Below are 24,424 nucleotides of genomic sequence, written 5' to 3' on the forward strand. Positions count from 1 at the left end.
AGCTTGTGACATCATAGTCACTATGGTAACACTACAAACAACAATTTCTTAAAAGGATAGACACAGAATTAACTAAGAAATAAGGTTTTATTTAACCTTTACGTTCCTTTGTTATAATAGACATTAATGACTAATATAATAATTACTGTTTCAGATATAAAAGTATAAGATTAGAAATCAAAACTTTCTGCTTGTAAAAGACCGATTTTCGTAATAGGTTGATTTAGTAACTAGTCTTGGTTTTAATCCGCACTTACCGAATGAAACCTTTTTTTTGCCTTGAACTGTTTCCACGATTTTCCTCAGTAACCACGAATTTCTTGGTGCAGAATTGTCCAGGATAATTACATTGTCTTCACATACAAAATTGCGTTTAGCTTTAGACCATTTTTGTATTTCTTGTAATAAATGAAAGATATTCCTTAATCCATCTTTTCCAAAATAAATCTGCAATAAACTGCTCTTGTCTCCATCTGTATCTCACATAAATATCTTCTTTCTGAAAATGTTACCTGGGTTTCAGAATGTAGGTTACAAAGAAAGATTGAGCAAACTAAGTCTTTATTCTTTGGAGTGTATAAGGTTGAGAGGGGATTCGATAGAGGTATTTAAGATTATGAGAGGGCTAGATAGAGTTTATATGGATGGGCTTTTTCCATTGAGAGTAGGAGAGATTGAAACAAGAGGTCATGAGTTAAGAGTTAAAAGGGCAAAAGTTTAGAAGTAACATGAGGGGGAACTTCTTCACTCAGAGAGTGATGGCTTTGTGGAATGAGCTTCTGGGAAAAATAGTGGCGGCAGGGTCAATTTTGTCATTTAAGGAAAATTGGATAGGTATATGGATGGGAGGGGAATGGAAGGTTACTGGCAAAATGCAGGTAGGTGGAGCTAGAGGAGGGGACGTAATTCGGTGCAGACTAGAAGGGTCAAAATGCCTGTGTCGATGCTGTAATTGTTATATGAATTTGACTCCAATTTCGAATTGCTTTTCTTAACTCTAGCTGAGCTCTTTTAAAGTTAGATCCATTATCAGAATGTAATTCTTTCATTTGACCACGGCTGGCAATAAACGTCGAAGAACGATAAAAGAGTCGTATCAAGCAGTGATGCTACTTCGATATGAATTACTCTCATTGTCAAACAAATAAAAATAGCTCTATCGTTTTTCAACACTTCTTCCTCGTTTTACATGCAAAGGACCAAAATAATCAACTCCCACGTATGTAAATGGGGGTTCATCAGGTAAAACTCTGTCTTGTGGCAAATCTGCCATCTGTTGTTGTCCAGGTTTAGCATTTGCTCATCGACAATGAACTCATTTAATATAATTTTGATTAATGTCGAAGCATCAAGTATCAAATATTTCTGGCGTAATCCTGATAACTCGTGATTACAACCACCAGAACTCATGTATATGTCGAACATTCAATTCAGAAATAGGAAATTCATCAGCTAAGATAATTGGATGTTTCACTTCTTCTGGTGTTATTGCTTTTTCCAATCTTCGTCCTACTCTCAATACATCATTTACAAGAATAGGATTTTGCTTGTAAACACAACTTGCTTTTGTAACATTCAGATTCTTCTTCAATTTTGATATCTCATTATCCAACACCTTTTTCTGACAAAAACAAATTATCTCCAATTCCGCATTCGCCAATTCATCAACTGTTAGGAAACAGCTCTTTTTGAGACTTCAGATTCTCTTTTTTTAATACCATGTAAAAACATAGTTTTCAATCTAAGAATGATTGCTCCTGCCCTTTTCAATCAAAACCATGAAGAATGATAGGAAATTAATTCAATAATCAGATCATTCTCTTCAGATATTTGAATAGTATTCACATTCAGTGTTTTGGATTTCTGGATCCTCCATTGAAAATTCTTTTAACTCTTCTGGATTTTGAGTCTTCTTGAGATTGCGAAAGAAATTGAAGCCCAAACACCCAAGTTTTGGCTCTTTTCAGAAACTATTGAACCTTTGATCCTTGTAAAGCTATATCAAAAGGATTATCCACTTTTTAAACATATCTCCATTGATTAACATTTGAAATCTTCTCGATCTCATTTATTTTATCAGGCACAAAGGTATGAAACCTCATGGTTTTGTTATTAATGCATTTAAGTACTGATGTACTATCAGTCCAAAACATAGAGTCTGCTAACTCCATCTGTAATTCTCTTCTTAATAAATTATCCATTTTGTTCACCCTAGTAGCGGCAGTCAATTCCATTTGAGGTATGGTGACTGCTTTAATGGACCCACTCTGGCTTTTCCTATTACAAATCCACAATCTATTCGCTCTTGATTATTTCGCAGTACTAAATAACTGACAGGACCAAAACCACCTTCGCTTGCATCAGCAAAGTGGTGCAACTGAGCAAATGTGGCAATTCCAAAGTCTGTAGGTTTAAAACATCTGTTGACTTCAAAACTTTCTAACATTTCATGACTCAATCTAATTCATCCAATCTTGTTTGATGGAATCTGCTCTAGTTTCATCCCATCCAAATGTTCTTCTGCACAATTCTTGCAGAATTTTCTTGGTTATTAACACTACCGGTGCCAATATTCCCAAAGGATCATATATTGAGTTTACGGTCGAAAGAATACCTCTTCTTGTCAAAGGTCATTCTTTCAAAACAATTTTGAATTTGTATATGTCAGATTGAACACACCATTGCACCCCTAGAATTCTTTCAACAGGTACAAGGTCACAATCGAAATCAAGGTGTTTTGTCTCCTTTGCTCTTTCTGCCTCAGGAATAACAGCCAACACATCGCGACTGTGCTAATCCATTTCGTAAGGAAGAAACCTCCTTTATTACAGATCTCCATTAACTGGTGATAAAGATCTATTGATTCTTTTTCTGAAACTATTGAAGTGAGACAATCATCAATATAGAAATTATTTCTGATGATGTTTATAGCTGAGAACAAAATTGTTCTCCATTATCTTCAGCACATTTCCTGAGAGGTAATGTTATATAGTAATGACCATCAACGTGTTTAACAGAAGTTGAAACTAAATCCAGAAACTGCTTGTCCTCCTTAGACAGTTCTTGAATATCTGTGAGACATTCAGGGAAATTGATTTTAAACTGTTGTTCCCACAGATCATTAAATGCTGTTAACAATTACATTCGACGACTCTGATCATTATTCATTCTTCCTCCATTAATTGTCCATCCAAGCAGCGTTCTCACAGCATAAGGTCTGTCATTTTGACTTCTTATTAATTCTAGAGGTTTGAGAGCTTTTGGTACATCTAATCCGATTAACATCTCTATTTTAGGATCAATCTTAGGTAAGCAAATGTTTTTTAGATGATCCCACTGTTTGATATCATCCTGATAAGGAATATTCTCTTTATTCACAGGCATAGTCTTCTGAGTATGTACATTTGGAAGATTTCAAAATTCATTGCTATTCAATCCAGCAATCTGTAAACTGGAAACTATATTAGTTTCAATGTTCTTTTTATCATTCATTGTCTTCAAGCTTTGTGATCTTTTACCATGAAGATTAAGTTTATTCATTAATTCAACAGTACAAAATGATGCGGTACTTCCTGCATCAAGAAATGTGTAAGTCTTCAGTATGAAGCTCTTTTTTTTTTAGCTTTAACCTGCACAGGAACTATTGAGAGGGCTTTGTCACCGCCCCCAGTAAGAGTTTGTCTGAACTGAAGCTGAATTATTCTCTTTGACTGTGTCTTTCGTCTTGGATTCAGATTGTTTGACTTCCTTCTCAACTTTACTTCGTTGAATATGCAGTAACTGGGATGCTTTAAACTGCATACATCACAACTGAGTCGCTTATTACAAGTTTTAATGATGTGTCCTTTACACAAACAGCCAAAACATAATTCATTCTTCTTTAATAAGGTTAATATCTTGTCATATAACTTTTTCTCCAATGGTGAACATTTTTCTAAAGCATGCTCATCTTTGCAATAGAAACAGTTTTCCTGATCAGTCTGATCTTCCTTTTCCTTTGTTTCCTTGTTCTTTCTTGTGCTTGTATTTGACACAGCAAGAACAAAGGTTCTTCCCTTTGATTTCTGTTGAGATGATTATTTAGACTTCTTTACATCTGTAGGAACTATTGAAGTATCCTTAATATTTCCAAATCCAGCTATGGTGTTAACATGCTCATGCCATTCCTAGAATTGTACAACATCCCCAAAAGTGACATCCTTTCCAGGAATCATTTTAAGCTCTGTAACTTTGGTTTCCAGAATTCCCTCAGCTTATAAGGCAATCTGTTTATAATAATCGACAAATTAGCAAGCAAATTAAGCTCTTGCAAATGTGCGCTACTTCCCATTACATTTCTACATCCTCTCAGAAAGTGTGCATATGCTAGTAAAGCCTTTTGTCTTCTCATTTTATTGCTGGCCAAGAAAGAATCTTGTCCATGTGGGGCCCTTGCGATTTTATGTTCATTCCCATAATGATGATGCAATAATTCCTCTGCCCTTTTTAAATTTTTTTAAAACTTTATTTAAGATTTTATAACATGAATAACATATAGGATTACATTAAAAAAAATTAAGAATAAAATAATAAAATTACAATACAATATCAGTAATCTAAATAAACTATACCCTCCCCAATAATTATTACACATTAATAACCCAACTCAAATTAGTCCAACCCCCCTTTCCCCCAAAATAAAGAGTGAAGAATTAATAAAGTTAATAATATATGTGAGAAAAAAACCCACTTACAAAAAAAACCAAAAACATAACCGATTAAAATACTAACAAAAAGAAAAGTAATTAATACTAAGATATCAGACTTAAAAAACTTATTTAAATTAAACTTAAATGCATATATTTAACAAACGGAGTTAAGATGAAACATATATTTAACTCAAACTTAATATAAAAAATAAGTAAAGTTAGTAACATTATCTATCAAAAATTCTTAAACAATAATCAATTCTTAAAAAAAATTGTAGCATGAAAAAAAAACTTTCTCTATAGAGATAAACCTTCACCAAATATCAACTAACTTCACATCTATCATCATATTAGTCACATAAACCACCATCTTAAAACAAAATTCCAACTTCATTAAGCATTGTACAATTCAATTTTAGTACTCTTCCACCATTTTTCCCTTTTACTCTTGAATAGTTATCCAATAAAAGCTCCAATACCACATTTAAATATCCCCAATCATTACGTTAAAATTCAGATATCCAAATAATAAAAACACATCTACAACGATATCTATATTTTCAACAAATGGAGCATAAACCACAAACAAAATTCAAGCCTCATTAAGAATTGTACAATTCAATTTATAACTTTCACCATTATTCCCTTCGTTCTATAACTAAAATAGCAAAATAATATACACCAGAATTACCACTCCTTTCACCTTAAAGTTAAAGAAAAAATATTAAAAAAACTTATCCATCCCATTCACATTTAAATTTCAGATATTCCTTATCTACTGAATCCACATCAATTTTTAGTTTTTTAAACAATCAAATACTTTCTTATGCTTTTTTTTATTAAACAAAAAAAAAACCCCTTCACTCTTTAATCTAATAATACAAAAAAAAGGAAAAAAAACGGGTAGGAGGTTAAAAATACCCCCTCCCGTCTTAACCACGCAATGCGGTAACTCCCAAAAAAAATGGGTGTGAGATAACTCACACGTAGCAGATGACTTTCAGGAAATAGTGCCTATCCAGTTCTCTCCCCCAACTCTCACTTCATCTTAAACTAACATCCTCATTATTTAATATCCCTTTTTTTTAAAAAAAAACATTAAAAAAAAGGACAACTCTTCTTTTAATCAGCTCCAACTGCCGAGTCACCATTACAACCATTCCTTCTTGGAGCACGGCTCTTTTCTTCCATCTCTTGTCTCCTTAGAGATCGCGGCGGACTATGTCTCTGTTGAAACTGTTGTAGAATCAAAGAACTTTGGTTGGCAACCATCTTGAAAAACCTTCAAAACAGCTGGATATCTAAAGGTTGCCTTGTAACCTTTCTTCCACAACAACTCTTTAGCAGGATTGAATTCCCGTCGTTGGAACATAACTTCTTGACTCAAATCCATATAGAAGAAAACTCGATTATTTTGAATCATCAAGGGTGATTTTCTCTGTTGTGCATTTCTAATAGCCACTCGTAAAATTATTTCTCTGTCGTAATAATTCAAGCAACGAACCAAAACAGGTCTTGGACTTTGACCTGAAATAGGTCTTCTACCCAAGGCTCTGTGAGCACGTTTCAGTATTATACCTTCCGGAAAATGTTCTTGACCCAACACCTGCGGAATCCATTCAGTAAAAAATTTTCTTGGGTCTGGTCCCTCCATATCTTCCGGCAAACCAATAATCTTTATATTGTTCCGTCTGGATTGGTTTTCCAAATAATCAATCTTTTTCACCAAATTTTTATTTTGAGTTTGTAAGTCTTCGACCATTTTGGTCACATCAAAAACTTGATCCCGTATTTCGTCTATATCTTCTTCACACAAATTAAATTTATCTCTCACTTCAAGCTTAAAAGCTCCAAACTCAGCCATCTGTTGAGAATGTATTTTCACCAAAGTATTAAACCTAGTACCAAGTTCAGTCATAATCTTGGATAATCCCTGCATTGTATAAGATAATTTAGATTCAAGATTCACAAAAATCTTTTCAATTGGAAGAGATTTTGGCTCAACAGATTCCTGCTTCTTCTCCAAAGGATCTTCTATTCCTTCCTTCATTCTGGTTGCCTTCCTTGTAGTATGACTGCGTGTGGAAACCCCAGCCACAGTCTCTCCAGCAATGACTGGAGGACGCTGGCCGGGGTTTTCCCCAGTCCATAATGTATTAAATTCTCCCAGTACATCAAGTTGTATAGGTTCTTGTATCTCAAGAGATGCAGTTTGCAGCGCCACCTCTACAGTTGACAAATGCCTTTGAGTAACTCTTTGTTCTAAAGGCTGTTTGGTGCCCTCTTTAGGGTTTTATTATTTTATTCTTAATTTTTTTTAATGTAATCCTATATGTTATTCATGTTATAAAATCTTAAATAAAGTTTTAAAAAAATTTAAAAAGGGCAGAGGAATTATTGCGTCATCATTATGGGAATGTTACCGATGTAACATGTAACAGCTCTACATCTGAACACGGTACCTCTCTCCTGGGATCCATTTCACGCTGAGTCCCGGTGTCTTTCCTGTAGGTAGGCTTCAAAACTTGAACTTTTGGAAAATGTAGTTTTTTGATGATCTGTTGTCGTTTTTTTTTGCTCTTTTCCACCAATTGTACCATCATAAGTTAAATTAACAGCACTGAAATTATCTAAACTTTTAAAGAATTTTAACGGGCATTTCTAGACAAAACAATAAGAAGACTGGAAGGCACGTCTGATCCTTACGCCATCTTGCCACGCTCCCTCCTCTGCCCTTTTAAACCTTGTCCTGGATTCATACATTGGCAACTTTTGACTAACTCCTTCCCCTGTCCTCCAGTAAACTGTTCCAGGTAATACAGTCGATCTTTGGTGTTTTTAGGATTACTTTCAATGTGATGTTCAAAGGAATTCATGAGCGTCAGATATTGGAATGGATCTCCATTAAAAACTGGAATTTCCTTCTTGGTTAAACCATATGAACCTTGTTGCTGTGCTAACATAGTAGAAATTTCATTTTGTTTTGCGATGAGTGGTATATTGTCTTCTTGTTAATGGAGCATATGGAACTTGAATTGGTGCCAAAGGTGTTGGACCTTGAGTTGTAAGTGATGGGAATCCTTGGTATGTAAGTGATGGCATTGGTGGGGATCCTTGACTTGTCACTGGTTCTCCAGCAACATAAAGAGACATCAATGGTTGAGTATGATCAATTTGCATGGTTAACTTTTTTGAAATACCCTCCTTTTGGGAAGATTCATATATTGTGCACTCTGAAGAGATTGAATGTCACTAGCTCTTTCCACAGGATTGGTCATTGTCATTTGAGCATTAGCAGCGACACCCGTGGCTCCTTGATCGAGTTTCTTGTGGCTGTGGTACCCATTGATCTGCTGGAATGTTAAGTGCTAGTCCTTTGGGTATTTCACTTTGAGTGATAGATCTTGCAGATGCCTGAGCTAATGCTTTTACTTTGGCCAAATTCAAAGCAAGTTGTTCCTCAAGATCTAGTATTTTTCTTTTCTCTCTTCCATAATCTTTTTCATTCTTCTTACTGAATCTTCATTTCATCTTCCATATCTTCTAGAGCACGTCTTTTCTCCAACCACTCACATTATGTATAGACAGTAGCCAAGTCTGCATGTGCCTTAGCATGTATAGCTGATAGGCTTGAATTGTGCAAGGCTGTACTTGCTCTGGATGCCTTTGAAGACTTTGAAGATCTTCCTGTGCTCATAACCTTGGAAATACTATCAACAGGATTTACATCTGAACTTTCAGATTCTGCTGACTGAATCTCTGTCTTCTGCATTTCACCCGGTAAAATTTGTCTGGGGATTTGCACCAGTGGGGATTTGCAACATATATTCATCTGTTTCAGTTCCACTAACCTTAAGTCAGTTAACAAGCCCTGCAGTGCTTTATCTGAGCCCTTGGTAGTTGAACCTGCTTCTTCAATGGTTGCTGGCTTCAATTTCCCGCCAAGCGTTGTCGGTCCACCTTGCTGGCTTAACTCACAACCAAACAGTTCTTTGAGAGGAGCTGTTTGCTTGAGTTCTTTAGCCCGATGAGACTTCTTCTCCATCTTGGATTCTTCACACTGCAGCCTGTCTTCTCCTCTTGGTTCCTGGGAACTGTAAACAAATTGGTATCTTGCTTGGTTCCTTTAAGAGGACTTCTCCAGCTCTACTGTATTGGATCTATGGTACTTCACACAATCTGGCATATCAGATGTTTTTAGAACACATACCTCTGGGCTCCCTGCCAGATTCTGCAAACCAGAGTGGTATTTAAAATAACATTTCTGGCCTTCCTGCCAGGTTCTGACTGGTAGCAGTAGCTTATCTCTCCAAGGTCACAGGTGTCCTTTCAGTTTTAAACTGCGCATTTGGAAGACCTCATAGACATATTCTAACAGAAAACTGAACTTCCCGTTAAAGCTTCAATGCTTCAAACAAGTTGAGTTCTTTCAGACAAATTTTACAAGCCTTTCCTCCAAAGTTCACAATTAATACTTTTCTTTGAATCTAATTGTCGATGGCACTTTCCAAGTTCTAATATTTCCCAATTTCAAAATGTGTCATCTTCAATGAAACATAAATGACAATATTCTGATTTACTATCTTATTAATACAATAAATAAAAGTAGCTTTAATTCATTGATAAAACAGATAAACATTTTGCATAACTTCTTACTGAGATTTTCATAACAGTGAGTAAATAAAGCATATACTGTTTAATATGACAACATTTAACTGTAAACAGATATAAGAAATAGTCAAAATAAGACAAATTAAGATAAATTCAAAGAGAAGTATCTTGAGCTTGTCTCCTTCATAATTCTTCAAAGAATGAGATGCAAACCCTCTGCCTGCCTGGATATTACAACATAAGGCATCATAGTAACTATGGTAACACTACAAACAACAATTTCTTAAAGGGATAGGCATATAACTAAGAAGTAAAAAAAAAACAAGGTTTTAACCTTTGCACAGCAGTCCCAGAAAAGGAGTATTAAGATTGCCAAGCTGGAAAATAGCTTCCCACAGGCTGTGAGATGGAACAGTCTACTTAACAGTGTGGAGGAACATAGGCATCAAATCCATAAATCTCTTAAGGTTGCTGCACAGGTTACTAGGATAGTTAAGAAGGTCTATCGGATGCTGGGCTTCATTAGTCAGGAGATTGAGTTCAAGTTCGAGAGGACATGTTGCAACTCTACAATTCTCTGGTAAAACCACACTTAGAGTATTGTGTCCAGTTCTGGTCACTTCATTATAGGAAGGATGTGGAAACTACGGAGAGGGTGCAGAGGAGATTTACCAGGGGAGGAAAAACCCAACACCCAACCCCAACCAACCAATTTTCCCTTGCAACCGCTGCAACCGTCTCTGCCTGTCCCGCATCGGACTTGTCAGCCACAAACGAGCCTGCAGCTGACGTGGACATTTACCCCCTCCATAAATCTTCGTCCGCGAAGCCAAGCCAAAGAAAGAAACCTGGATTTGAAAATAAGTCTAATGAGGGAATGTTAGCAGAGCTGGGACTTTTCTCTTTGGAGCGTAGAAGGAGGAGAGGGGATTTATAGAGGGCTACAAAATTCTGAGAGGCATAGATAAGGTGAACAGCCAGCGCCTTTTTCTCATGGTGGGAGTACAGAGGACGTCTGTAAAAAGTGAAGGGAGGAAAGTTTGGGGGATACATCAGGGGTAAGTTTTTTTTTCACACTGAGTGTTGTGGGTGCCTGAAATGCCTTGCCAGGGGTGTGGTGGAGGCTGAAACATTGGGGGCATTTAAGACTTAGTCAGGCACGTGGATGAATGAAAACTAGGAGGTTATGGGGTAGGAATGGTTTAGTATTTTTTGGTAGGAATACATACTGGAGGTCAGCAATACCTCAAGGGCCTGTACTGTGCGGTAATGTTCTGTGTTCCAATATCAGAGTAGATAATTCCAATATATTTATTTATTTTGTATCTATATGATGATTATGTACTGTGTATGTGTATGCACTATGGACTGGAGAAACACTGTTGTCTGGTTGTACATGTACAGGCAGATGAGAGGGAGAAATGGAGAGGAGGAGGAATGGAGTGGGAGAGACAGAAGGAGCGAGGGTGAAGAAGATTTCAGTCCTAATGAAGGGGTGGAACTTGATGGCATTCTGACCCCTCCCCGGCCGGTCACACTAAAGGGGGAGTGAGCAGCTCCAGTCCTCTTGCCTGTAACTGTTGGCAGTGTGTCCTATGCCGTGAACTTGGCTGCCTTCTCTTGGACTTGCCTGGTTTGATATCTTGCACCTTTTGTGCCCAAAGGTGGGAGAGCCATGATGGACAGAAGCCCCTTCCTCTCGGAGGCGAATGCTGAAAGGATCGTCAACACCCTCTGCAAGGTGCGAGGTGCCGCTCTCAAACTGGGCCAGATGCTCAGCATTCAAGGTAAGAGGCACTAGCTCGGCTCCCAACCTCTCAGCCCACCACCAACCTCCCCACCCCCCATGTTGCAAACAGGGAGCCCGCACTAAACGCAAGGTTGTTGTCTCGGCACATCACTCCCAGCCATGGACTGAAAGTCTCCAGCACTGATGGAGTCCTGTTGGTCAGATGGTAAACACAGGTGCTTAACCCCAGTGAAGTGTTTCAAGGATGATCATAAGACATAGGTAGGAGACCATTCAGCCCATCGAGTTCAGTCTCCCATTCCATCATGTGCTGATCCATTCTCTCTCTCAGCCCCACTTCCTGCCTCCTCCCTGTAACCTTTGATACCCTGAGTATTCAGATACCTTTCAATCTCTTCCTTAAATACACCCAATGACCTGGCCTCCACAGCCGCCTGAGGTAACAAATTTTAGAGGTTCACCACTCTCTGGTTAAAGCAATTCCTCTGCATCCCGGTTTTAAATGTGCGCCTTTCAATCCTGAAGTTGTGCCCTCTTGACCTCGACTCCCCCATCATGGGAATCAACTTTGCTACATCTACTCTGTCTTGGCCTTTCAAACTGCTTCTCTGAGGTCCCTCCCTCATTCTTCTCAACTCCAAGGAGTATAGTCCAAGTGATGGGGGTCCTTTGATGTTGGCTGCCTCCCTGACTTTCTTGGTTTGGTGAAGTTTGAACTCCATCATGAAGCGTGGGAATTGGTGGGGGAGGGGAGGTAGTTGGGGGAAGGATAACTGAGGATCTCAAATCCTTGCTGGTGTTGGGGGGGGGGCGGGGTTGTTCCTAAGGCAGTGAGGGTATTTAAGCGAAGTGGGAAACAGTCTCGGCAAGATGCTCAGCCGTTCGAAGTGGGAGGTGCTGGCTCAGGCCCTTCCACCCCCCCCCCCCACCCCTTAATCAAGCACCTAAACCAACCTCCCAGGCAGGAGGAGCAATAGTGCAACAAGGCTCAGTCCTGACATAGCTGGTTGTGTCAGCTCTGTATTCTCCCCCTGCCCCTCAGCCACTCTTGCTGGACAAGAGCCAGACCTGAGGGGTCCACACTCTCTGGTGAGCATTAAACCCAGCCCTGCGTCGTGATCCGAGTTCCTCAGCACAGAAACGAGCCCTTTGGCCCAACTTATCCATGCTGTCCAAGCTCATCACGGTTCCCTGCATTCACCGCATATCCTTCAACCCTTCTCCATGGACCCAGCTTTTAAATGTTGGTTCTGATGGATGTATACCTGCTGAGTTTCTCCAGTATGTTTGCATATTGATTTTAAATGTTACAACTGTTCCTCTCTCCACCTCTGGCAGCTCGTTCCACACACCCACCATCCTTTGTGGACAGAAGGTGCCCCTTGGGTCTATTTTAAATCTTTTCCCCACCCAGGGAAAAAGGGCCCCTCATGATTTTGTCCTGCCCTTGGCCTCCTATGCTCCAGGGAGTAAAGTTCCAACCTTTCATGGATCTCAAGCCCTCCAGTCAAGCTGATGTCCTGGTGAATCTTTCCTGCCAGGTTTCCATCTTAGTGCCATCTCTCCGAGTCCAAAAGTGGCGTTCACCTGAGGCACTGCTCTTTCGGAGGCTGGAACGGTGCCAGGGTCCCGGCTTTTTGGCGAGACCGGGTATCTGGACCTCTGAGTCGAGCAAGTGGGACTAGCCCAGCTTGCCGATAAGGGGGATTGATAGAGTAGAGGTGAATAGGCTCTTCCCCTCGCCAGTAGGTGAGATTAGATCGAGGGGTCATGAGTTTAAAGCTTAGGGGGGAAAAGTTTAGAAGTAACATGAGAGGGAGCTTCTTCACTCAGAGAGTGTTGGCTGAGTGGAATGACCTTCTGGAAGAGGTGTTGCAGCAGGGTTAATTTTGTCATTTAAGAGGAGGTTGGATGAGTACAAGGATGTGAGGGACTGGAGGGTTATAGACAGGGAGCCGTCAAATGAGACTAGAGGAGATCACCTAAATAGGTGCAGACAAGAGGGGCCAAGATGGCCTGCTTCCATACTGGAAGCATGGATGAGTTGGACTAAAGGGCCTGTACCATACTGTATGGGGAAGGTGTTCAGAATCAGGGCAAGAGGTGGAATCTTAGTAACTGTGGGACACAGCTTTAATGCAGAGGATGTAATGAGGGGATTTTCTTCGTGCTCAATACTGAGACGATTAAAAAAATATATTTGTAGCACAGTAGAAGCCAATTCCAGCCATTTAAACCCATGCTGCCAGATTACACCCAAATGATCGTACAATACCTGTATGTTCAACGTTGGAGGGGAAGGAAAGTGGAAAACCCAGGGAAAACCCACACAGACACGGAGAGAACATACAAAATCCTTACAGACAGCGCCGGATTCAAACCCCACCACTGGACTGTAAAAAAAACGTTGCCCTAACCGCTACACTTACCGTGTCACCCTGCAGTGGGACTCCGTGTTCCTGTTCTGTCATCTCGGAGATGTACCCGGAGAAAGGTCAGGAAGCTGTACCTGTGATCTCACTCCACAGGCGATAAGGGGGAAGGAGGTGAATTTCCCAGGGCTGCAGGGGGGGAATCAGAGGGAGTGGGGCTAAGCCATCGAGCCATTCCTCTGAGCGTCGGTGGTGTTGGATTGGAGCGATGGCTGTAACCAGCTCTCTGCACCTACTCTCTGGTGGAGTGTGGTTGACCTCTGGTATTAGGAGAGGGTTAGTGACAGGCTGTTGAGTGTTTTGGGGGGTGGGGGGTGGAGGTTTCTGCATCTTCACCCCCTAATCCCACCTACACATAAGATCTTGGTGAAATCAAGCTAATGAGCTTGCCACTAGTGAGGGATGTCTGTGTCTGAGAGTTATTCACACCTGTGCGATAGATGCTCTGTGGTTAGTCAGGGCTTACTCAAGATGGTACGTAAGTGAGGAAAAAATGGTTGAGAACTGCTGCCTTAAATTAACACCCTCTAGTTTTGTACACCCCACAATGAAAGGGTTTGCTAGCAAAATACTGTTGACCCTGGCTGTGTCGCTCATTATTTAACATCAGTATTTTAGGGTGGTACAGTTAGCACGACGCTGTTACAGCGTCAGGCTCAAATCTCGCACTCTTTGTAAAGAGTTTGTATGTTCTCCCTGTGTCTGCATGGGTTTTATCAGGGGTCTCTGGTTTTCTCCCACCCTTCAAACAAACCAGGGGTTGTAGGTCAATTGGGGTATTTAGGTAGCATGGTCTTGTGGGCCAGAAGGGCCTGTTACCATGCTGTAAAATTTTAAAAATTAATCTTTTAATATTTAAACTTTGATAAGGTCACCCTCAGTCTCCAACATTTCTGTGTGAATAATCTAATCTCCGCTCACATATCACCTTGAGTAATCCCTGACTAACCAGAGCACCTACAGCATCCTGTGCCACAGGTGCTCTAGTTAGTCAGGGATTACTCAAGGTGGTATGTGAGTGGACCAAAGTTGTTGAAAACCGCTCATCTAATGTCTTTGTAAGTAGAGTCCTCACTTACGGTCAACACCCAGATGAACCTCTTGTTAGCTGTTTCTAAAGCTACCACATCCTTTGCATAGTGCCCAGTATTCCCAAGGGCGGCAATCCAAGAGGTTTTGTACAGCTGTAACATTCTCAGCTCTTGTTGTGAAGGCCATCACGCTGAATATTTTCACTCTCAGAATCAAACTGTCCCACCTGCCTGCATCCCTCTAAACACATCCTATCCATGTCTCCCTCCAGTTTTTTCTTAAACATTGCAACAGGACCTGCTTTAGCTGCCACCTCCCATTTTATGCACTTACCACCCTCTGTGTAAACAAAGAAAAGTTACCCCTCCAGTTCCTGTTAAATCTCTCTCCTTCACCTAGAACCTTCTCTGGTTACTGATTCTCTGCGTTCACCTGATTTTGCACACCTCTATGAGATCGCCCCTCATCCTCCTGTGCTCCATGGAATAAAGCCCCGGGCCTGCTCGAGTCGAGTGCAGCAGGAAACTCTGAAGATGCTGGGGTCGAGTGCAGAACACAAACGTGTTGGGGAAACTCAGCAGGTCACATAGCGTCTGTGGGAAGGAAGGGGTAACCAGCGTTTCAGACCTCCCAGCCTGCTCAACATCTCCCTGTAGCTCAGGCCCCCGATTCCTGGCAACACCCTCATAAATCCTCCCTGCACCCCTCATGCTTGACAACATCTTTCCTGCAACATAGTGACCAACAGTGAACACAATACTCTAGATGGGGTCTCCCCAATGCCTAGTACAACTTCTACACTCAGTCCTCTGATGAAGGCCAATGTGCCGAAGCCCTTTTTTAACCACCCAATCTACCTGTCACACCACTTTTAAGGTACTATGTACCTGTACTCCCACAACACTCCCCAGATGTTCCAGGAATGGGAAGGACCATCAGGGGTGTTCCTCAGGACACAACTTGCACTGTGTGCCAAGCTCCTCTTGGGAGATGGATCTCTCCACCTATCTCCCCCAGGATAGGTGGCCGTGGGCACCCAGAAACACATGGCAAGATCCTGTGTACATGGCAAATGCTGGTTGGAAGGTGGGTGACATTGTGGAGGTCTGATTGGGTGACTATTCTCCCCCAATTCCCCACAGACGACAGCTTCATCAACCCCCAGCTGCAGAAGATCTTTGAGCGAGTGCGACAGAGTGCTGATTTCATGCCCAGCAAGCAGATGATGGTGAGAGGGCCGGACACTGACCCTGTCCCTCTACCCCACCACATGGGATCCGTCACATTCCCCCCCACCGCCTCGCCGGACCCGTCCCCCTCCCCCCCCCACACCGCCTCGCGCGACCCATCCCCCTCCCCCCACACCGCCTCGCGCGACCCATCCCCCTCCCCCCACACCGCCTCGCGCGACCCATCCCCCTCCCCCCACACCGCCTCGCGCGACCCATCCCCCTCCCCCCACACCGCCTCGCGCGACCCATCCCCCTCCCCCCACACCGCCTCGCGCGACCCATCCCCCTCCCCCCACACCGCCTCGCGCGACCCATCCCCCTCCCCCCACACCGCCTCGCGCGACCCATCCCCACAGCCTCGCAGGACTTGACCCCATCCACTTTTCCTCCCCCTCTACCTCATGGGAGTCATCCCTCTCCGCCTCCTCAACCCCTTCCCCCATTGCCTCATGGGACTTCTCCCCCTCCCTCATCACCTTGCAGGTTCCCTCCCCTGGGCTATCATTGTACCTGTCACCATTTCTATCACCCTCCCCTTCCCTCCCACCAAGGCCCCAGACTAACCCTGTCTCCTGGCCCCCGGGTCTCCCCGCCCCCACCCCCTGGGCAACTCTTTGCTCCCAGTCATCTCCAGGGCAACTCTTTGCTCCCAGTCATCCCCAGGGCAACTCTTGGCCCTGCCCCTCTGTTCCCCCCGTCCACAGACAGTGACCCCCTCCCCCCAACCAACAGAAGGTGCTGCAGAGCGACCTGGGCCCAGACTGGAGGGAGCGACTGAAGAGTTTCGAGGACCGTCCATTTGCTGCGGCCTCCATCGGACAGGTGCACCTGGCTTCGCTGATGGATGGGCGTCAGGTGGCCATGAAGATCCAGGTACTTCGTCTCCCTCTCCCTTCCCCCCTCCTCCCTCTCCCCACCCTTCACCGTGCTCCTCCCCAGGACCAGCCCCTCCCCTTCATTGAACTGGCCTCTACTTTTACCTTACCCCCTCCCTCCCCTCGGTGTAGGTGTCATGGGGGGGGGGGGGTGGGCTGTTTTCCCCTTGGTCAGTGGATGGTGAGGTGAGGGATTTGCCAACGATGAGTGTGGTGTTAACTGGGTCAAGGCTCGCGTTGCTGGGTGTGGGTGCACGCTCCAGTCCCGTGTGGCTGAGTGTGTGGGTGTGTGCTCTGGTCCCGCGTTGCTGAATGTGTAGGTGCGCGCTCCAGTCTCGCGTTGCTGGGTGTGTGGGTGCGCGCTCCCATCCCACGTTGCGAGTGTATGGGTGCAACCTCTGGCCCCACGTTGCTGGGAGTGTGGGTGCACGCTCCGGTCCCGTGTTGCTGAGTAAGTGGGTGCGTGCGCGCTCCGGTCCCGCGTTGCTAATGCTGTTCCTCTCCTCAGTATCCTGGTGTGGCTCAGAGCATCTCCAGCGACGTGGACAACCTGATTTCTGTGCTCAACATGAGTAACACACTCCCCGAGGGTGAGTGGAGACCCCATCCCCCGGCCTGCTGCACCTGGTCAGCAGGGATCTCCCTGGGGGTGAGGGGGTGGAGGGGGGTTTGTGGGGAGGGGTTGTGTAGGAACCTGCCTGCTGACTTGTCTGATGCTCAGGTGGATAATTGGGGAGGGGCAGCGGCAGGAGGAGGAGTGGGGCTGCTGAGGGGGTGAAGATGCCAGTGGGGGTGGGGAGGGGCCAGCAGGGTAAGGGAGGGGACGTGTGCCGTTGTCTCCAGCTCTGTCACAGTGGGAGTGGGATCCCTCCTCACAGTGGTCTATGTAGCCGGACCCTTGGAACCTATCCTGCACTCTGGTTGACAGGTCTCTTCCCCGAACACATGATCGAGGTGATGAGGAGGGAGCTGTCACTGGAGTGCGACTATGAGAGGGAGGCAGCCTGCTACAAGCGTTTCAGGTGAGGGGGAGGTGATGGGGACAGGAGGGGAGGGAATGGGGGGGGGTGGGAGGTGAATGGAAAGGGAGGTGGGGCGCAGCCATTCTCTACTGGAGGGTCCGATTTCCTCCAGGGGTGCTGGGGCTTCACTATTTGAGGTGGTGGGGGAGGAGGCGCATAAGGAGAGGTAGTGTGTGGGGAAATGGGATGCAACCACTCCCCTCTGGAGGGTCCAATTATCCCCATGTCCCGGGGGGGGCTTTACTGTGTTTCAGTGACTGTGGGGTCTCTTGTAATCCCCTCCCACGCCCAGTGGAGCTCTCCACTTTCCTACCCCCCCCTTCCCACCTATTGTTCTTGGAATGTTCCTGGGAGCATCGCCCGATATTTCTGGGGATGGGGTGAAGGAACGAAGTGGGTCATCAGGTTGAGGGTCCCTTCACACTGGCCTCCCCCTTGGGGTCCATGTCCCGCCTTCTAACACCTCCCATTCCCCTCCTCCCACAGGGAGCTGGTGAAGGATGACCCCTTCTTCTACGTGCCCCCCGTGATTGACGACCTCAGCAGCAAGCACGTCCTCACCACCGAGCTGGTGCTGGGGTACCCGCTCGACAAGGCCGAGGAGCTGAGCCAAGACATCCGCAACCAGGTGACGTGGAGCTTGCTTGGTCTATGTGGCTGAGTGGGGTCCACGGCCCGGTTAGCCCCAGGGACAGGGCGCAGAGTTTTACTGTCTGCCCGTTACAGCATGGGGTATCTTCTGTGAGACAGTAAACGCTCGGATCGAGAGCTTACATTGAGACTGATGGAAAGGGGAGAGGTCCAGCAGGAAGTTTTAAACCGGAAAATCTGCAGAAGTTGGGTCCAGTGCGCTACACAAAGGTGCTGGGGAAATTCAGCAGGTCACGCAGCGTCCAGGTGAAGTCAAGGGGCCACCAACGTTCTGGGACTGGGCCCTTCGTCAAGAATAAAAACAAAAGGAAACTAAATCAGGCAGATGGTTAAATAATAGATGGGGAAGGGGTTGGGGGACGGGAGAGGAGCCACGTGGGAGGGTAGGATAAAGAAGCTGAAATGTAACCCCGTCCCTTCCTTCTCCGATCAGAACTCCAACTCCCCATCGCTTCTTAGCCTCTCTCTCTTCCACCCTCCCCTGTGCCCATCACCCTGTGTTCCTCCTCTACTCCATGTCCCCATAGGGCCCGAAATGTTGGCGACCCTTCCAGCAGATGTGTAATCTGCTGAATTTCTCCACAGTTGTTGAAATAGGTGGGGGGTGATGTGATGGGTGGATCCAGAAGGGGAGAGATAGCCGGGGGAGAGAGAGACAGAGGCTGGGAACAGACGAGTGGAGACTTCAATGGGCTGCAGATAATGGAGTCTGATAGAAAGGGAGGTGATGAGAGTCTGCAGATCAGGGAGGGGTGGAGAGTAGGGGTCCCAGTGGGATGTGGGCAATGGAGAGATGGAATGGGGGGGGGGGGAGTGTGTGGGACAACTTCTGGATAAGAGTGGAAGGGAGGAGAGGGCAAGGTTCTCCAAAATCTGGCTGATGGTGGGCAGAGCATGGACATCGGACAGGGAGGGCGCTGGGTGGGGGGAGGGTGCCAGGTGGAGCAGGTGCTGGGTGGGAGGGCGTTGGTGGAGTGGACGTTGGGTGGGTAGGGGTGCTGGTGGAGTGGGCGCTTGGTGAATGGTTGCTGGATGGGGGGGCATTGGTGGAGCGGGCACTAGGTGGGGGCGTTGGAGTGGACACTGGGTCGACAGGTGCTTGATGGGGATCATTGGTGGAACGGACGCTGGGTGTATGTGCACTGGATGGGGGGGGAGAGTTGCTGGTGCAGCAAGTGCTGGGTGAAGCAGTCTCTCAGTCACTGCTTGGTCCTGCACTGTGGGCCGTTGGATTCTTTGCATGTGGTCTGGGAGACCTTGGTGAGTGAAGGTTGGAGGGGGTAAATGTGTCAGTGGGCGGAGCTGTTGGTGCAGACTGGGTGGGGGGGAGCAGTCTAATTCGCAAGTTGGGGTCTGACGGTTCCCTTCCTGCTCCCCCACAGATCAGTGAGAACATCCTGCGGCTGTGCCTGAGGGAGCTTTTCGAGTTCCGATTCATGCAGACTGACCCCAACTGGTCCAACTTCTTCTACAACCCGGACACGGGCAAGGTGGGGGCAGTGGAGCAAAATTGAGGGGGGGCTTAGAGAGGATGGGAACCGGGGGTGGGGTGGTTGGAGGAGGGGGGTTTGATAGAGCCATGCTGTGGGGTCGGCTGGACTGAGATGTAAAGGGGATGGTGTTGTCTGAGCTTCCTGAGGGGCTTCTCACCGTCATTCTCTCCCACCACACACCCAACCCCTTCCTCTTTATCCCCCTTCCTCCTCCCCCTCCATCCCTCCTCCCCCTACTCTTTCATCCCATTCTTCCACCTCCCCTCCAGGTGGCCCTGTTGGATTTTGGAGCCACACGATCATTTGAGGAGGACTTTACCGACACCTACATTGAGGTGAGGCCCTGACTGGAGGCTGATGGGAGAGCAGTTCGTGAGTTTCCCCCCTTCCCTTCCTCTTTCCATCCCCCACTCCCTCCCCAATTCCAGCTCAGCTCCTGGTGCTGCACTTGGTCTATATGGTAAACATGGGGAATCCTGGGGGGGTGGGTGGGGGCCCCCATCCTGTGTGTGGAGGGGGGGGCAGGGTTCCTTTGCCCTGTGTGTGAGGAGGGGGGGTAGAGGGTACCTCTGCCCTATGTGAGGGGGGTGTGGGCTGGGTTCCTTTGCCCTCTGTGAAGGGGGGAGTGGGCTGGGGTTCCCCTGCCCCATGTGAGGGGGGGGGGCCTGGGTTCTTCCTGTTCCTCCCCACTGAGCCCACTTATTGTTTGGACAGATTGTGCGTGCTGCGGCAGTTGCTGACAGGGAGGTGGTGTTGAACAAGTCCATCGACCTGAAGTTCCTCACAGGGTACGAGACCAAGGTGGGTGAAGTGTTCATAATGTCCGGCAGGGAGCTGGACCAGGTCCTCACGTCATCTCTGACGATGCACGAGGTGTCCAGGTCTCACCTTTAATTTGCATTAAGTGCTCACTTTTCTGGAGGCAGCTCAGGGTGTTCAGAAACAAGGGTGGGAGGGAGGATTGGTTTCTGGTCACCTTGTACCTGGTGACTTGAGGGGGACACACAGGAGACTGCAAAGCATGGTCTTCTAGAGGAATTCAGCAGGCCGTGCAGTGTGTGGTTGATGTTTTGGGCCACATCCTTTCATCGAGACTTGGTAGCGAGCATCTGACATAGAGCCAAGCAAGATAAAACAGGATGTTTTTAAAGGGATCTGAGGGTTATGTATTTGGAATGAGTGGTTGTCATCTGGAACTCGCTGCCAGTAGAGGTCTGCAGTCAGGTCCAGTCACTGTTCTGGAGACATTCGAATAGGTAAGAGAGAGGATATGCCTCTAGTGGGGAGGTTAGTAGGGCCAATGTGGATGGACAAACTGGTAGGCCCAAGCCCTGTGTCTGTGCTGCATCTCTGACATTTGTTCGACTGGAGGCTACAGACTGTTCAACAAAAGGTGAGGGGAGTTTAGGGATTTTTTTTTAACACAGAGTGCGGGGTGCCTGGAATGCATTGCCAGGGGTGATGGAGGCTGGTACAATAGACATTCAAGACTTAGACAGACACATGGGGGCAAAAGGGCCTGTACTGTGCTATAAGTTGACAAAGGAAGGGCCGTAGATGTTGTTTACATGGACTTTAGTAAGGCCTTTGACAAGGTCCCACATGGGAGGTTAGTCAGGAAGGTTCAGTCACTGGGTGAGGTTGTGAACTGGATTCGACAATAGCTGGACGGGAGAAGCCAGAGTAGTGGTGGATGATGCTTCTCAGACTGGAGGCCTGTGACTAGTGATGTGCCTCAGGGATTGGTGCTGGGACCATTATTGTTTGTCATCTATATCAATGATCTGGATGATAATGTGGTCAATTGGATCAGCAGGTGTGAGATGTTGCATTTTGGAAGGACAAACCAAGGTAGGACAGAGGAATCTGGGAATCTAGATACATAATTCCCTGAAAGTGGCATCACAGGTAAATAGGGTTGTGCAGAGAGCTTTTGGCAAATTGACCTGCATAAATCAAAAGTATTGAGTACAGGAGTTGGGATGTTATGGTAATTTGTACAAGACTGGTGAGACCAAATTTGGAGCATTGTGTGCAGTTTTGGTCACTTTAACTGCAGGAGAGATATCAATTAGACAGAGTGCAGAGATTTACTAGGATGTTGCTTTTTCCACTGAGGAAAGGTGAGATACAAACCAGATGGGTTAAGGGGAAAAGTTTTGGGGGAACATTTGGGGAATTTCTTCACACAGAGAGCGGTGGGAGTGTGGAATGAGCTGCCAGCTGAATTGGTGAATGCAGGATTAATTTTGACACAAGAAAAATTTGGACAGGCACGTGGATAGGAGGGGTATGTACTGGGTGCAGGTCAGAATAAAAGTTCGGCACAGAGTAGAAAGGTCAAGGGCCTGGTTCCGTGTTGTAATGTTCTCTGTAACCTTCTCATTGTCAGGAGATGCAAAATGCTCATGTTGATGCAGTGATGATCCTGGGTGAAGCCTTCTCTTCAACGGAATCCTTCAACTTTGGCAGTCAGGAGACTACCAAGAGAATCCACAGCCTGATCCCCATTATGTTACGACACAGACTGATCCCCCCTCCAGAGGAGACTTACTCCCTTCACCGCAAGATGGCTGGCTCCTTCCTCATCTGTAGCAAGCTCAATGCACAGATTCCCTGCAAACACTTGTTTGAAGAAGCTTACCAGAGGTACTGGGGCAGGAAGTTCAAGCTGGGAGATCCCAGCCCCTAACAGGGAAGGTCCGTCTGGGTGTGTGGTTGGTGAAGAGGGAGGCACAGGAGTCGGAGGTAATGCTGATGAACTAACTGGAACTGTGTGATCTGTTTTTATACAAAAATAATTCCTCATTTCCTGTTGAAAGGAATACTGGTTTTGAAGAGAGACCGAGGATTACACTGTAGTGTAGTCTTTGACAGAAAACACGAATTAGGGGAAGGATTATATTTCCCCCTAAGGAGGGGCATTTGAGAGATTTTTACATTTGATTTAATTGCAATAATTTGTACCATTGGAAATAATGAACTTTTGAATGTGTAGATGTGATCAATGGGCAGTTTTGTACACCTGACACAGTTGATTCAATTAAAGAAATCGTGCTTGAAGTCCCTGTCTTGTTCTTGAGCAGGGGAGATGTGGTCAGTTCAGCCCAAGCTCACATATTCTAACCTTACCTCACTTATTTTCCAATCCAGGCAACATCCTGGTAAATCTCCACAACCTTCCTATATGAGGTGACCAGAACTGAACACAATACTCTTTAAGTGTTTGTCTCACCATATTACTTCACAACTCCTGAACTCAATCCCCCGACTAATGAAACCCAGCATCCCACAGCCCTTCTTAACTGTCCTAGCAACCTACAAATCAAGTGCAAATGGGTTTAGAGGGAATAACAGTTCAGCACAGACTGGCTGGGCTGAGAAGCCTGGTTCCACACTGCATGACCCAATCTACATCCAGCATTTAATTGACCAGCCATTTGTGAAGTTGAGGCCCCTGAACACAAAACTGAGGATGTGCTCCAGCCCTGCAGGCATGGCCCCTCCCTGAGGGAGACTAAATGTCCTCTGTGAAGGTGGTTAACTTGATACAAAGCTTGCTAGCCTGGAGGGATCTATAGAAGGAAGAGGCAACATTTCCTCACAGATGTGGGGTGTACTTATTTTGAGAACAGAGGGACCATAGAACACTACAGCACAGAAACAGACCCTTCAGCCCATCTAGTCTGTGCCAAACTATTACAGTATTCTGCCTAGTCCCATTGACCTGCACCTGAACCATAATCCCTCCGTACTCTTCCTTTATATATCCAAATTGATCCCGCGTTCACCACTTCAGCTGGCAGATCGTTCCACCTGTGCACACTCTTGGTGAGAAGTTCTCCCTAACATTCCCTTTAAAGGTGAATATAAATTTTAAATTTAAATGTTACATTTAGACAAGCAGCTCTGTTACAGGCCCTATCAGCTGATGAACCCAATTATATCCATTTGGCCTGGTAAATGGGGTCGGTATCCACAGAGAGAATGGTTGGCAATGGGCGAATGGCCTTCAGTGATGTATGAATGGCACCATTATGATTAGAGCAGGGGAATTAGACAGAGAGATAACATTAACTAGCTGAACTTGCTAGTTAATATACCCCTCCAACAAAAGCACCAGGAGCTCAGAGGTCTGCCTCTGTCCACACTCCAGTGTCACTTGACTCAAAGGGAAGAAAGATACAAAACCAATTACATTTGTAACAGTTCCCCGTTTTATTGAAATACATCAAAGTCTTGGTTAATATTTACTGTGTGTCACCAACATAAAATAATGGGGTCTGGTCTTCAACAGTCCGACTGCCACCTTATATATTCTTGTGTCAAAGAACCTGCGGTCAGCAGAATCTCTCTGACTAATTAAGGGGCAAAGAAAGGAGTGATAAAAGCCAAGCAATTAATTTACTGAAGTCAGCCTTTAATCGGCACCAAAGAAAATTTTAAAAAACTGATTACATCTATGACATGCAAAACTGTACAATAATCTTACAAAAGGGGAACCCTAAAATTCGAAAATAAATGATATGAAACTGCTGTGGATAATGGCAGCTCAGTGCCCACTGAACCCTGGGATAAATGTACCGCCCCCCCTCACAGAGAGACCCCCACTGAATCCTGGGATAATTGTACCCCTAC

General features: G+C 45.3%; 1 protein-coding gene across 4 annotated transcripts in view; it reads left to right on the plus strand.

The window, feature by feature from the left end:
* The window catches only part of LOC138737197 (atypical kinase COQ8A, mitochondrial-like), a 78,497-nt gene extending 55,648 nt beyond the window's left edge, over positions 1 to 22,849 (plus strand). For all 4 annotated transcript variants that reach the window (XM_069887849.1, XM_069887852.1, XM_069887848.1 and 1 more), the window contains 10 exons: positions 10,964 to 11,086; positions 15,656 to 15,741; positions 16,478 to 16,618; positions 17,129 to 17,210; positions 17,549 to 17,642; positions 18,129 to 18,270; positions 19,676 to 19,783; positions 20,056 to 20,121; positions 20,501 to 20,587; positions 22,179 to 22,849. In XM_069887849.1, coding sequence (XP_069743950.1) covers positions 10,964 to 11,086; positions 15,656 to 15,741; positions 16,478 to 16,618; positions 17,129 to 17,210; positions 17,549 to 17,642; positions 18,129 to 18,270; positions 19,676 to 19,783; positions 20,056 to 20,121; positions 20,501 to 20,587; positions 22,179 to 22,478 — 1,229 coding nt within the window. In that variant the 3' untranslated portion in view covers positions 22,479 to 22,849. The remainder of the gene's footprint in view (positions 1 to 10,963; positions 11,087 to 15,655; positions 15,742 to 16,477; positions 16,619 to 17,128; positions 17,211 to 17,548; positions 17,643 to 18,128; positions 18,271 to 19,675; positions 19,784 to 20,055; positions 20,122 to 20,500; positions 20,588 to 22,178) is intronic.
* Positions 22,850 to 24,424: the final 1,575 nt, after the last annotated feature.

The sequence above is a fragment of the Narcine bancroftii genome, chromosome 6 (assembly GCF_036971445.1).
Source record: "Narcine bancroftii isolate sNarBan1 chromosome 6, sNarBan1.hap1, whole genome shotgun sequence".
Taxonomy (NCBI): Eukaryota; Metazoa; Chordata; class Chondrichthyes; order Torpediniformes; family Narcinidae; genus Narcine; species Narcine bancroftii.